The 15,925-nt window shown below is 43.5% G+C and overlaps 1 protein-coding gene across 4 annotated transcripts in view; it reads right to left on the bottom strand.

The window, feature by feature from the left end:
- Positions 1-864: 864 nt before the first annotated feature.
- Positions 865-15,925, bottom strand: part of HYCC1 (hyccin PI4KA lipid kinase complex subunit 1) — a 113,982-nt gene continuing 98,921 nt past the window's right edge. The window contains exons 11-12 of one of the 4 annotated variants that reach the window (XM_066585278.1): positions 7,082-7,290; positions 5,894-6,039 (exon numbers count right to left, since the gene is read on the bottom strand). In XM_066585278.1, coding sequence (XP_066441375.1) covers positions 6,025-6,039; positions 7,082-7,290 — 224 coding nt within the window. In that variant the 3' untranslated portion in view covers positions 5,894-6,024. Of the gene's footprint in view, positions 6,040-7,003; positions 7,291-15,925 lie in introns of all 4 variants that reach the window. The other 3 variants (XM_066585274.1, XM_066585277.1, XM_066585273.1) reach the window with 3 other exon arrangements.

The raw sequence follows: 15,925 nt of genomic DNA, 5'->3' as shown, positions 1-15,925 counted from the left end.
CTTGAAATACCATTGGGCCACCAAATACTTCAGGAATAGGCTGTCTGAATCTATTAAACGCACTTTCATTGGTTTATGTAACCTGGGTGCCCACAATGCTTTATTGTGGCTTTGCTAATGTGCCAAGATTCTGATACTTTGTTAAAAGGGAATGTCATATATATATATATATATATATATATATATATATATATATATATATATATTTTTTTTTTATTTTTTTTTTCCTTTACTATAACCAGATCCTGAAAGATCTTTCTTCGAAAATATATTTTCTGATTGTAGTTTTTTCATTTTTCGGTACCCAATTATGTGGGGCGGCCATATTTTCTGAGCAGAGTCTATGGCCAAACTGCCTCTGACTGAGGCCATGAACTATTGGTGGAACTTAGGTTATCTGCCTCCAGCCTTCTGTTCACGGGCGATGTGTCACTGCGTGATAATCCGGCCGCGGGTAATGCAGTGAACGCTTCCCATAGACTTCACTATGGAAAGCGCAACCCAATGTCCACGAGTGGAGAATCATAGCGGTTTTACCTCTTGTGGGATTTAAATCGCGGCATGCTGTGATTTGCTGCGATGAGCCTATCTGTCAGATAGGCTCACCGTAGAGACCTGTCAGTTCTCCCTCCTGCTCCCCCGCAGCGGAATATGGCTAGCGATATTCCATCACTGCCGTGGACAGGCAGCCTTACTGTATAATAAAGGAATTAGCCATCACTGTAATCCTGCTTAGACCATTGAAAAAGGAGCTCTACAGAACAGGAAGTGTCAGACTATTATAGGGCCAGTTGCCAGAGTGAAAATTGTAGGCTTTCAAGGGTTTTTTTTTTTTTAACTATATGAAAAAAAAGTGTATTTAAATAAATGTTTAAACATAAAAACTTTATTCAAAATAGGACATTTTCTGAGGATACATTCCCTTTAAGGACTAGAGGACTTCACATTGCTTCAATTTGAACATTATCACCCAACAGACAAATATATAGGTAAAAGCGAAAAAGTACAAGACAGATTTTACAAGGATTTATTTTAACATAAGAACAAAATGTGCAATACTAAATACATTACTAGGGTGTAAAAAACAAAAAAACAGAACAAGTAAATACGGCTAATCCTATCATACTACAACAAAGCAAAAACTGAACAAACAGAAGACAAAGCGGAATTCCTACATTAAAGACAAAGAAACAACATGGCTAGGAGTCTCAATCAAAATGTGGTGAGAATTACAAACTATCAGCGGTTACACGGTATGGCACATCCATAGCTCATTACAAAACTACACAAATACCAAAATAATAAAAACATGAAGAGGGAATATAAAACACACAATGAAAAAAAAAAGTCACTGATCAGGTCTGGTTTTATGTGCTTTTCTATGGATGCAGTTTTGTTATAGATATCCTATGATCGACCGTGGCAATAGAAGCAAGACCTGCAGCTTCACATCCCAGCATTAAGCAATTGTGTCTATATTAATGACCAGCATGACTGGTCCAGAGTAGAACCCTAGGAGGGGATTAGCAAAGTGTAACTGATAGTTCATCTTAGGGCTGGGTGATTTTTTTTTTCCTTTTTACTGATAACCTAGGTCACAAATTAAATTTCTTTTTTCTTGTTAAATGATCTAAAAAAGATGGCTCTACTTTGGGATACATATGACGGATTGTGTAATTTGGGGGTGGGGTGATAAATTTTGCGCTTTTTACGGTGTTACTTTTATACTGCAGATCACAGTTTATGGGGATAATAATCTTCATGTATTAATACTTTTCCACAACAAAAAAAAAAAAAAGAAAGAAAGAAAATCACTTAAAAAAAAAATAAATTCTATTTGCATGGTTGCGTAAGACCCATAAGATTTTTATTTTCTTCCCAATGGAGCTGCATGAGGTTTTTTGCAGGAGGAGTCAGTTTCCATTGCTACAATTTTAGAGTACATATAAGGGTTTATTCAGACAACCGTATATCGGCCGGGTATTCACGCCCAGCCAATATACTGCGTCTGTCTGCAGGGGGAGGAGGCTGGAAGAGCTTCTTCAAAAAAAATAAACTGAATTTTACAATTCTGTGTACAAGCAGAACCGCGTGGTTACTAAAGGACAAATTAATCAGTTTGAATAAAATCACCCAGCCCTGGTTCATCTCTACATCTAACAAGCTTTAAAGTAGTTTACAGTAGTGCAAAAAAACTTCTTTCATCCAGAAATTGTGCCCCACCTGTCCATAGGTTGTGTCTGGTATTAGATCTCCACCTCACTGATTTTAATGAAGCCAACCTGCAATACATAGACAGGTTGGCCAAGCTTGTGGAAGAAAGCATTTTTTGTTTTTTTTTATTAAAGGGCCACTCCATTGATTTTTTTTTCTTTTTTTACCTAACTAGTTTCCCGGTATGAGTCAACTAGTATTACCTTGTTTAGGAATTTCCAGATAGAAAAGAATAACTAAACTCTTCAGTTGGGTCATGTGATCTCATTGTGACCACTTGGTATTTACTTGGCTTTGTGTTCTCTCAAGAAGTCACTATATCAGTCACCAGAACTTCAGTATAATGTAACTGCGTGGACTGTACCATACAGGCTCTTCACTGGGGGCAAAGAAAATCCTATCAGTTACTGCTGATTAAAAGCTCCTGTCACAGTTATAATGAAGATGACCGTTCTTCCTCCCTGACTGCATTCATGGTCTTTAGGTTATTTAAAAAGTATATAGGCGATAACCGTCTTCCCAGCAGGCAGATCTGCTATTGACTTTAGCTTGTCATGTGATGTTATGCTGATGCATCATGGGACTGCTAGCACAGCATAGAATAGAAAGCAGGGAGAAATCTACAAATCAAGATGGCGTCAGATAAGTATCAGACAGGAGGCTGTACTGCATGGCAGTTAGTGCAATATACATAGGTGACTTCCAGAAGATGATAGACAATCAGCTGAGGAGTCCAGGGATGGAAAAATACGTTTGCGCTGCAGTGGCCCTATAATTTCCACAAGCCCTATTCCTGTTCCTTCATATGTATCAATCCAAGAATTACTTTTTGGGACTTAAATAAAAGCTTATGTTAAATGGTATCTTTGTAACTAAGTGAACATGTGAAGAAGATTGTGCTTTTGTCATGTTGGTATTTTATAGAGCCATTTAATATCTCAAATTAAAAGCTCAAGGATTGTAGAAGGTTAAAAACAACTGATGTGTTAGCGCACGGACATTTCATACATATTGATTCAAGATGATAATCTAAGGTGGAGCATTTGCTTTATCAATCATTCAAATTATAACCCAACTCTTAAGAGGGTTGTACCAGAATTAACTTTCATCACCCATCCATAGGATAACTAATAAGTCTGATTGGTGATGGTCTTTCTGCAGAGAACCCCACCAGACCTTAGAACAGGGGTCCCGCTTCCCTCATCCTCCTCACTGTAGTGAGAAGGAGTTTAATAGAGCAATGGCCACTCTTGTAGTTAACTATCTCCAGCAGTCCCATTGAAAACTAAGAGTTATGAAGCCCCATTGAGATGAACGGAGCAGCATATGAGGTCATCACTTCATTCAAGGAGACGTCCCTGCAGGTGGCAGAAGCATCCCGGTAGTGATGAGAAGAGGAAACATGGATCCCTTGTTCTCGGGATCAGTGGGGTCTCAGTGGTGAGACCCCCATGGATCAGAATTATTACCCATCCTATGGGTAGGTGATAAAAACATAATTTTTGTGCAACCACTTTTAAAGGTACTAGATTGACCCGATGTTTAATACACGAACATATAAGGTTTCGAAAAGTGGTTGTGAATGTTTTAAGAACTGCTGAACTGAGGATTCGGCTTGAACTGTTCGCCCTCCACGGCTTGGTCTTCCATGTTTTGAGGACATGGCAACAGTCAGTCAAACTGCTAAGCACTTAATATGAACGTTGCTTACCAACAACTTGACTCTCCCTAGTGGTGATGTTGGCCGAAGCACAACAGCGCCGCTAGACTTAACATAGGAACTTTGACCTGGCCTGACGGGTCAATCAATGTACCAAACTCAAATTTTATTATTTTATGGCAGCGGTGAGGATGTCACAAATCTAATGACACCAAAATCATCCACCAAAGGTCACTCAAAGGAGTTAAAGTGTGGTGCACGAAAAAGCCTGTGGGCTTTTTTTCTATTCGATATTCACACATCCCAGTCAGTGTTTTTTTCCAGTAATTAGAAAAAAAAATTGCTGTGTTTTCACAAAAATATGAACGTGATATATGAATATGCCATATGGATTTACACTTACGCAGGTATTCCCAATAAGCAACACACACGAAACATGGAACACTTGCAATGATAGAAATACCAAGTTATCTAAGCATTACACATCCACTGTATACTCCGGTCACTTGCTTTATACCCACCTATATTGCAGTATTCACATCAACTCCGAGCACTTACATGAAAACCATCTTCATCATCTGACCTACCCCTACAACCAACTGGTAACTTGTGTGCAAGTTTCCATTAAAACACCTTTATTTCAGATTGGCAGTGAGCGGCTGAATTCTTTGCATCATTGAACCTTTAGGATGTGCTTTGTGACGTGCCAAAAAGAATAATAAAATTTACAAAAATTCTCCTGCTGCTTGAGTCATTAAGGAATACAGACTACGAAGTAATCTTCCCTTAATTTCATACACAAGCACCAGGCTGCACGGGTGTTAAGTTAAACCAACACTTTATCACGGCTTACATGATTTTTTTTTCTTGAACTGGAAATAAAAAAAGGTTTGATAATAAAATATTCAGACATTTCCAAAATATTAAAATATTGTTTAAAAAGACCTAAGAGAACTGTAAAAAAGTACTTTTTGGAACACAACTATAAATCACAAAAAAAAATTTATTACAAAAAAACTATGACTTCACTTTTTTTTCCTCTTCTTCTTCAAATCAGCAATCAAACCAGCAACAAACCTGAAAACACTAACACGTGGCACATTACACTGCCACCTGCTGGCACGCTCAGGTAGTTTCTGTGGTATGTACTTGCCACTTAAGGACAATTAAATCCACAGTAAAGTGCTATACCAACTGTATACTGTAGAGGACGCCATTTCTTCACTTCCAGAGTCCCCAATTCCTCAAGTGCAGTTTCTACAGCCCCTGGCGGGCTGATCACCTGCATTTTCTAAAATAGTTCAACAACCACCCCCAAAAAATGGCTACCTAAGCAGCAGGCTGTTCAAGGTGCACTTTCAAGTAAATAGTACAATAGTAAAAATCTATGGCTAGATACCTATCCAATGTATAGAAACCGTTTAATGCTCTGTTAGGCAGCGTGTAAAAACTTTGGCAAGTTATTGTATACAAGTCAATGAAATATCAAAGTTTCGCCATTAAATTTTTTAGAAAACATAGGGTCAATATAATCAGAACCCCCCATCCGTATTCCACTGGACATTGCTGCCAGGTCTAGTCAGTAGACAGAGTAATGCAGATACTTGGGGACCTCTGATGAAGGTTTGGTTGGGGTTTACCAGGCACTGCAAGCTCAGTCCTCTCCGAAATGTACACCAGGTTTTCCTCTTGAAGGCTACATGCGCTAAACCGATTTGTTTCCACACAAGAGCCCGAACCGATATGGTTTCCACCCACAGCATTATGTAACACAGCCGCCCCACTCATTTGCTCAAAGGATTTACTGAACACAGATGTTGCAGTTCGTGCAAGACTGTGACTCCCGGGTTTCGGGAGGGATTGACTAGTTGTCAAGGTCAGCCTCTTCAGAGACACCAGCTCCAGGTTTTCACTCATAGCCCGCTGGTTGTGCTTCCTACTGAGATGCTCACGGCAAGAATCTCCCCCAGAATCCCGGTCTTTAACCCCAGCCCGAGTTCCGAGAGATCTTCTCTGGGCCTTGCCCAATGATGGCCTGCTGAAACTGCCACTACTGCTGTGAGACAGGGCAGACTGGCTGGAGCTAGAGGCAGCCCTTGAACAAAATCCTTCATCCACCTCCGCTATTTCGGTCAGCTCATCTTGTAGTGTCAAATCTGCAGAGTCTGGAGAGGGAAGAGTAAAAAAGTTAATATCACAGTTCTATGTGCAAGAGAACAGCAGCTCTAATGCTAAAGTGCCACCCATAGCCAAATCATCGGAAGCAGGGTCATTAAATACTTACCCACTGATCAATCAAAGCACTAAAAGGAACCAGTCATCAACTACCAACTAAGTTACGGTGCTTATAGTTTAGGCGACATGGAGTCCTGGGAGCCAAGTCTCATACTTACCCGGTCCCCCATTTCTGTGGTATTCCCTGACAATGTCAGTACACGGTTGCCTCTTTTCAGCAGGCTGTGCGCATGTACTTCCATTCATCTCTATGGGAGTGCACACCACGCCTTCTGAAAAAACGTCAAGTTGCTGTGCACATGCCAACTTTGCTGAGGGACACCGAAGTAACAAGAGGCTCCTCGGACTTCCCAGTCACCTAAACCATAAGCACCATAGCTTAGTTCATGGTGTTAATAGCTGATGACAGGTTCCCATTAAGATTTCTACTGTGCAGATGACAAACAAAAAAAGCAAAGATTTAAAGAAACATGCGCGATTTGATTATAAAGAAAGTTCGGTTGTTAATCATGCAAGAAAGTAGACTGCACGGTCATCCAAGTCGTAGAAACCCCAAACGTTGGTTCTTCTACAACTTAAAAAGGTCACAAATGGAAAGGTCGTATAATGCATGAAGTGACTTGCCAATTTAATTCATATACGATTTCAAGAGTTTAATAGAAACCCGTCCATAGCATATATTCCTTTACATAGAAGTATGTTGAAGAGATATATGCCCTCATGCATTCCAGGTTAGTCTTCCATAGAACCACTTGAAGTAGGTGGCTGGATGGAATTCAAGCGAAATTGCCAACGGTGTACAGTAATATACAAGACAAGCATGCTTGGCTGAGCTCATTTCTACACCCTTTAGTGTGCATATCCATGCATTGTGACCCTTTCACTTGCAGGTACCTTGAAGCCAATCTACCAAGTGATTTAACACTGCACTCTGCCAGGTGATGCCATTCCGTCCTCCATTAATCTCCTTACAGATTTTTGCCTTCTGATTTCTGGCTTGCCCTCAGCTCTAGCTTCAGAACAGATATCCTGCATTGCCTGAATATGGTGTGCATCATTCTCTGTTAGTGATTTCACTCTTTCCCCATTCCCGATTCTGTCTCCAGCCACATTAGTGACACTAATCTCGGGAATGACAAGGTTTCCTGGATCTGAGGAGTCATTATTTGTGTCATTTTGTTCTAAAATGGAAAAAACAAAAACAAACAAAAAAAAGAACATGGTAGCTGAAATGATGATGATGGCAGCTTGGCTGGAAAAACAATATACATGAACATGTAACAAAAGTTAGGTGAGAAATGACAAAATATAGGTCTATGCTCCGTCCACAGCGTGGGGATCGTTTTTTGATCCATTTCAGAATGATTTTGGTGACAAAAAAGACCAATGAGATTTTATCTGCCACATTAAGGTGTTAATGAGTCTCACTTTCCTGCATGTTGCAAAAAACTGTTTTAAAAGGGGAAACTTTCATGTTGAAAATACAGTCTGGTCTGCAGGCAGCATATTATAGAGCAGGAGGTGGTGAAAAAATATAAAATTTTATGGGAAAACATTCAGTAGAACTTCTCATTTTATCCTAAGAGGGGTTTTCCAGGCAGCGCCAGCTGTTAGTGTCAGGATACACTGATGTCAGAGTTGAAGCAGCTGTTCCGACCCCTGTGTAGTGGCCGGCACTTGTAATTGCAGGCTGGGGTCCCATTGATTTCAATGAGAGCTGTGTCAGCAATTACAAGCGCCAGACACTATACAGGGGTCAGAGCGGAGGCTTCCACTCCAACCCCGGTGTATCCTTGCACTGCCTTAAAAAGTCCTTTAAACCCCTGCCCACTGGACTCATAAGGCCAAAAGTCTTAGGCTGTATTCACACGAACGTATATCGGCTCGGTTTGCACGCCGGGCCGTTATACGTCGTCCTCATCTGCAGGAAGTGGGGGGGGGGGGGTGGAAGAGCCAGGAGCAGGAACTGAGCTCCCGCCCCCTCTCCACTATTTGCAATGAAAGGAGGCGGTATGGGGCAGGGCTAACTGCCGAGAATTAGCCCTGCCCCCGTCCCGCCTCTCCCCATTGCAAATAGTGCAGGGGGGTGGAGAGGAGGCAGAGAGGGGGCGGGGGCTCAGTTCCTGCTCCTGGCTCTTCCATCTCCCCCCCCCCTGCAGATGAGGATGATGTATATCGGCTCGGCGTGAAAACCGAGCGATATACGTTCGTGTGAATCCAGCCTTACTGCATGGGAGTGATTGACAGCCATCTCCGCATACGCACAGAGTAGAACCGCCCACTGGACTCCCAAGACCACAATGAGCAGAGGTTTAAATTAATAAATTGCTAGTGACACTGATATACATATTTGTGGAAAATTTATTCAATCAGCTCATTTTGCTCTAAAATATGCCACCAGCAGATTGGATTTTCAACAACAGAATCAAGAGGGGTTGTGCAACATTTAAAATACATAAAATCAATCACTGCGGGCATATAGAGTTTTTTTTTTTAAATCTATTATACATCAACTTTCTAATGCCCTGCCCCATCCAGTCCCCATCGGTCTGATCCGGAAGGCAACTGCAGCACTTATTTGCCATACCTCACTGAAATAACCGTTCAGCCAATCACAAGCCTCAACTGCCATCTGTCCATGAAAGGCATGCGACAGCTGAAGTCGCTCCCTTGATTGGACTGACAGGGTTGAATATGGGAGGCCACCAGGAAGGAAAAAAAGATTTTAAAAAGTGGCTTTTTTCTATTTTAGACCATTATATGCTCCATGTGATTTATTTTTGAAGTGTCAGGAACCCCCTTTAAACAGTCTATGTACAATAAAGTCAATAGAACAATGACTGAAGGTGGGTGGGGGAGACCTGACATAACTTTAGTAGTTTATCACATCATCTCATTGACTTCATTGTAATTTGAAATAATTATAAAATGGATATTAAGTGATAAGTGACGATAATGTTTATGGATTCGTGACGGATCTATAAAAACTGAGGATAAACAAAACATCCAGAGGAAGACACGAGCCCCACTGTGAACATCGCCATAATACATAACATTAGTGGTGGTTAGAAGTCTGACGGTACATGAATGAATACATGATTGAAAACAGTTGAGCCCTAGTAACTTAAACCAGATTTGCCAATGTAACTGGTGAAAAAACTGTAACACAAATCCTAAGATTACACATATGAAAAAAAGGTGGAATTATCCAATGAGTAAACAAAGCAGACAAAGAAGAACAAACATAAAATGGTCATAAAGGGATTAATCTCAAAGTTACACTTGTTGAGAAATTGTTCTTGCCAAGTTATTATATAGTCAATTAGCCTATTTTACTTGTATCTGGTCATGCCAGCCGAAGCCTGATCTTCACCCCAAGGCATGACGACCGACTGGGCATCAAGGCAGTCAACAAAAATATGGCCTGGCTGTATCTATTCACACTGGTCAGAAAAGATTCTCTCTACCCGTATCAGACATCAGCGGGTTTGAGGTGACCAGATACATACAATTGAAGTTCATCTTTAGAACATATTTTCCTCCCAGAAGGTGGGGATTTAACTTGGGGGATATTCCCATCTGGGTTATGATATACCCCAGGATATGCTGTAAAAGTCTGAGAGATGTGGTTCCTACTCTTAGGATTCACGCCTATCTCGATATCTGGCCCATACTGTCGCTGGTTCAGTCGTATATGGCGACTAGGACATACGTCAACAGCCAAGCGGACTACCCTATGCCGTTTATGTAACCCCCATCCAAGTTAATGGGACTTATAAGAACAGCATAGTATAGCAGGCTTTGCCGTTTCTGCAGCTGACCAGTTATGTAAACTGCGTAGCTTGCTGTGCCCGGCCGTCTCCATAACTCCCATCCACTACTATTGGAGTTACAGAAACCGCATGGCCAAGCCACACTCAGCATGTTCCATCCTCCCGGGCATCTCATGCAGAAAGATATTTCCATCGCGCCATGTCTGGCAAAGATGGAATACCCCTTCAATTTAACAATGGTGATAAGAAATACCCAATCATCATACATTTACTGGATTTGGTTAAAGGGAAGCCATCATGTCCCCACATCACCATAAACTGCTGTTAGGGGACGTGACAAGGAGCCGGGTGATGCATTTTTTAATACTTAGCCACTCCCACAATGCAGTGCTGTCACCTGGTGCAGTGCGCGCAGCACATGAAAATCGGACTTTTCCAGAGTCGTGTGCGCACTCTTCCCTACAAGCCTTTCTTTGTCCAGGACCTGGATGGTCACATCACCGGGCCCCCAATCACTTTACCCTAGCAGCACCATAACTTAGTAGTTTATGCAGCTGTGGGGACGCGACAAGTTCCTCTTAAAGTGACCCTCCAGGACAAACCAGGATGACCGAACCACTTCTCCGACTACCTGATAGACTAATGATGCATAGTGGGCATCATTAGTCTCAAGGCTGGGTTCACATCATGTAAAATTAAGCCAGTAGTCCAAAATGCTATTTCCATGTACCCACTGCATTGTCCCAACACCTACTGTAGAGCATGATGAGGATTCCATGGACAACATTTTTGCACCCAACATGCTGTTCGTTAACCCAGCTATTGGGTATACTTGCTTATAACTTGCTCCTTTTAGGTTCAATTTGTGAGACAATTCCATGAAAAATGGTAAAAAAAGGGGAGACATCTGCAGTTTCTGTACATCACTTTCCCCCAGAAGCCTGCAATTTCCATAAAGACTACATTTTAGAGACAGAATGTATCCGGAACTTAAAATGATCCATTGAAAGCGATGCCCGCTTCCCCTTGGATCAAGTTCTATTTCGACCTTACAAGTCTGATTTGAACAGACATCCCTCAGTCCATGATGCCCAGACTGAGCACATTACAGTAATTATAGAGCAATCAGCGATAATTGTGACAACCACCCCGAAAAGGAGAGCAAGAGTCAAGAACCTGTCAGTAACACAGTCATCACACACAGTAATTGTTTCCCCGCTCTGTGCAGGATACCAAGAAGCCAAAGCTTTAAATCCACGGTATGTAATAAGAAGGACAGAACGGCTGTCACATTCTATCAACGCAACTACGACCGCCATGCTGATGAATTACAAAATGCAACATAACATGGGGCTTGTGTTAAATGAGAACTACTGTACACTTAAAATATACAACGTTTGATATACAGTATATTGGGATGGTAAATACAGTTAAGGCCGCCTGCAGAATTTCCGCCCCTGGACGCCTGCATAGGATTGCATTACAATACGCAATCCCTTGCAGACGGCCGCGGTCTGTCTGCGCGAAATCACCTGCAGAAAACAAACCGCGGCCTGCTCTAATTCTGTCGGGGCTCGAAGACTCGCACAGAAACATCACTCACCAGCCGCCGGCTCCGCTCTGCGCCGGCACGTGAAAGTGCCGGAGCGGGTGAGTTCCGCGCTGCTCTCTGCAGGCGCTCGGGTCAGGTCCCGCTGCGAGAATTCTCGCAGCCGGATCCGACCCGGCCGTCTGCAGGCAGCCATACTCTGGTTTTCAGACTATAAGATGCACCCAGTTTAGACAATAGAAAACAAGAAAAACATTTCATACCAATTTAAACGTCCCTGAGGGTCTCAGCAGAGGGGCTATGAATGGCTGTGATTGGCTGAGCATCACAGCACTTAGCCAACCAGAGGCGGGGTTTTTCCAATTCCCGGCCAGAAGAGATGCTGATGGAGGGGGATGGGGGTAAAGGGGAGCCAACAGCGCTTCTTAGGTGGGTTTTTTTTTTCTGCAGCTAGGGCTTATTTTCAGGGTAGGACTTCTATCCCAAGCCCCCTCCCCCGAAAATCCTCGCAAGTGGTGCTACAAAGTCACGCAACCTTGTAGCGCGACTTTGTAATGCTACAAAACCGTGGTATTGGCGCGAGAAAACAAAGCAACGATTCTCCCGCAACGATGCAGTGTCATCCTTGTGAAGGGGGCCTTAGTGATCGAGTACAAGCAACGCTCACCAATCACACTTCTATTTCCATCAGCTCCATTGAAGATGAATGGAGCGGCACCACTCTAATCAATCTCCTCCTCACTGTGGGAGGTGCAGTGAGCTTGCAGAATGGTGAGAGGGGGGATATAGAACCCCTGTCCTCAGGATCAATAGGGATCTGAGCGGTGAGACCCCCACCGATCAGACTTCTCACTTGTCAATCTTGATGCAGCCCCTTTAAGAACTGAACTTGGAAGGTTTATCTAGTTTGCTCCGAAACTCTTGTGAACTCCTCTAGGGATTCATTCATCTACAATGGTTTACATCTAGAAGACTCACAGCAAAACCACAGAAGATCATATTTTTGTGATGCTGCTCAAGGGGACAACCCAGCCCGGTTTGGGAGGAATTTCATTACTTGTAGATTTTTGGATGTTTTTTTTCTTGGTTGTCATTTAACATAATATTAAGTCTACTAAACTTGATAAAGTGTTCGATCTACATGTAGAATGCTATATTGTTAATAAACCATCATGGCCGTTCAATGCACATCAGTATAATGGTCAATACCAGTCTCCTAAAGTAGCACCTATAAACCGGCTGTCAACTTTAATCAAGACCCTTGTATAAGGTCGAACCGTCGTTTACGATGTGGAGAAATTAAGATGCATCTTAACTGATGCCAGTGTTTGCACCACGTATGCTGCTCTTGGACTCTATCACTTCCCAGCTGTGGGTATGAAGTTTGTGCTGCTGACCAACTATTGCATATTGGAGCACCTGCGATGAGGTCACCGTCATGTAATCAGTTACATCTCTTAGCTCCGTCTCTGATAGCATTACGGTGACGTCATCACAGGTGCTGCTTCAGTTTATTACTAAACCTGCAGAGCGTGCATGTAGCAGAGCTGTGCACGTCCCGCGCGCATGTAGCAGAGCTGTGCGCGTCCCGGGCGCATGTAGCAGAGCTGTGCGCGTCCCGGGCGCATGTAGCAGAGCTGTGCGCGTCCCGGGCGCATGTAGCAGAGCTGTGCGCGTCCCGGGCGCATGTAGCAGAGCTGTGCGCGTCCCGGGCGCATGTAGCAGAGCTGTGCGCGTCCCGGGCGCATGTAGCAGAGCTGTGCGCGTCCCGGGCGCATGTAGCAGAGCTGTGCGCGTCCCGGGCGCATGTAGCAGAGCTGTGCGCGTCCCGGGCGCATGTAGCAGAGCTGTGCGCGTCCCGGGCGCATGTAGCAGAGCTGTGCGCGTCCCGGGCGCATGTAGCAGAGCTGTGCGCGTCCCGGGCGCATGTAGCAGAGCTGTGCGCGTCCCGGGCGCATGTAGCAGAGCTGTGCGCGTCCCGGGCGCATGTAGCAGAGCTGTGCGCGTCTCGGGCGCATGTAGCAGAGCTGTGCGCGTCTCGGCGATATGTAGCAGAGCTGTGTGTAGTGTGTGGCGTCACAAGAAACACTGATATGTACACTGAACCTCATGCAGCTTGTCCAGTCTCCCCACAGACTCCATGACACTCCAAGGTGTCCATTTTTCATCCATCTCAATTCTGTAGTCCCATTTTGAGGTACAATGGTTGAAGACTCGCGGTTACTTGTTGTCTATTGGAAAAAAGCTCTAAGAAGCTCGTCACAATACAATCGCCATCAATGGACATGTTCCACACAGGCAGGTAGTACTGTACGAAGACAGGTAGGAAATAAGACGCATACCTTTAGGGACTTTTCACAAGTGTTCCATAGGATACAGTAGAAATGGGTTAAAAAAACCAAACAGTTTAGTACTTACCCGAATCCCCGCTTTGCGGCGACTTCTTTCTTACCTTAGCAAGATGGCCGCCGGGATCTTCACCCACGATGCACCGCGGGTCTTCTCCCATGGTGCACCGTGGGCTCTGTGCGGTCCATTGCCGATTCCAGCCTCCTGATTGGCTGGAATCCGCACACGTGACGGGACGGAGCTACGAGGACCAGCTCTCCGGCACGAGCGGCCCCATTCACCAGGGAGAAGACCGCACAGCGCAAGCGCGTCTAAAAACGCCAGAAGACAGCGAATTTAGACGGCTCCATGGCGACGGGGACGCTAGCAACGGCGCAGGTAAGTGAATAACTCCTGTATGGTTCATAATTAATGCACGATGTATATTACAAAGTGCATTAATATGGCCATACAGAAGTGCTGAACCCCACTTGCTTTCGCGGGACAACCCCTTTAAAGCTGCTTCACAATCCTCCTGCCCCCCCGGCTGCTGCAGCCAACTAGGAAGGACAGGATGATTCTGAAGCAGTTTTAAGTCCTAGGAAAATCCCTTTAAGGTCCTGGCCAAAGCTCTGCCTCTCGAAGGTCGGGCTCACTGGAGCATGTGGTGACAGTACCAATCCACCATAGGCTCCCATGTAGCTGCTCACACATATTGCGCAAAATATGCTGGCAAGAAAAATCGCATCATGTTCTATCTTGGTGTGCCAAGATGGTGCATGGCGAATGGCGGCACGTGACATGCAGTGAATTACCATGTGAGCCCAGCCCAAGCAGCATACAGGCCTGTTACATTCTGCATAAAACATTACATTAAAAAAAAAATTAAAATTTAAAAAAGGGAACATTGTGGCCCGCATCATTGGTTGTAAAAGATTATTTCCACTTCCTCCAGTACACAATACATCGCTTCATGCGGGAATTTGCTTTTCAATCCGTGAAAATCTATAATACTTTGCTTAAATGAAACGCCACATTGCCGAATTATCACTCCTTTAGCGCAAATGCTAAACTAGGTCAGGAAGGGAACGGAAGCATCATATAATAGCTCACACTATTATATGAAGGCTAAGTGATGCTCTTCTCAGTCTCAAAACAACGGCATTCCCCTAAGTGCCGAGCGCTCCGTAAATTAACGCTCATTTACTGTACTTTTTATTTTAAAAAAATCTATAAAAACAACTTTTCAATATAATGGCTCTATATTCTGAAAGGTTTACAGGAATCGTGAAACCGGTGTGCGTTTATGAGTGAGGGTTTAACCCTTCGCAATCCAATTCTGGATTTTCTAGGGGTTTTCTCTTTCTGCCATTATAGAATGGCGCCATCTGCTGGCTAGAGCAAGTACTTCAGTATGGGACATGCTGGAGAGTCCAACAGAGCAGCCAGTAAATCTACAGTAAGAAAACCCTGCCGCACGTCTTTCGACATCGGAGCTGTACAGCCTTCAATCAGAATGTCTTTAGGCGGCAGACAGTGGTTTGGAAAGGGTTAAAAGTACGTATTAAAAAAGGGACTTCATGGTGCTCAAATATTCTTTAACCCCTTAACGACACAAAGTTACGTCCTGCAGGTTCGGGGTGTGTATGGATAGATTTCACGGGTTAATGCCGGTCTATACAATGCAGGTGCCGGCTGAGCTGTTAACCCATTAACCCCTTGAGTGGTGGGTTTCTTACCCCCCTGTCAGACCCACCAGGACAGGTTTTTTATATGGGCCAATCATTTAATTTCAACTAATTTTGCAATCACGTTCCAAGAGCCATACCCTTTTCATTTTTCCACTGACACGGCCATATGAGGGCTTGTTTTTTGAGGGACAAGTTGTACTTTTTGATGGCATCATTTTTGGGTATATATAATGTATTGCAGAACTTTAAAAAAAATATTTGTAGAGAGATTGGGGGAAAAGAAAGAAATTCTTCCATTTGTTTCTTGGATTTCATTTTTATGGCGTTCAGCGTGCAGAATAAATAAAGTGATAACATTATTCTCTGAGTCATATGATTTCGGCGATACCAAGTTTACACCGTTTTTTTTTTAATGTTTTGCTATTTTTGTACATTTAAAATATTTTTTTTTCTTTTGTGTTGCCACATTCCAAGA

The sequence above is a fragment of the Eleutherodactylus coqui genome, chromosome 12 (genome assembly GCF_035609145.1).
Source record: "Eleutherodactylus coqui strain aEleCoq1 chromosome 12, aEleCoq1.hap1, whole genome shotgun sequence".
Classification (NCBI taxonomy): domain Eukaryota; kingdom Metazoa; phylum Chordata; class Amphibia; order Anura; family Eleutherodactylidae; genus Eleutherodactylus; species Eleutherodactylus coqui.
This window is presented reverse-complemented; position numbering and strand designations above follow the sequence as displayed.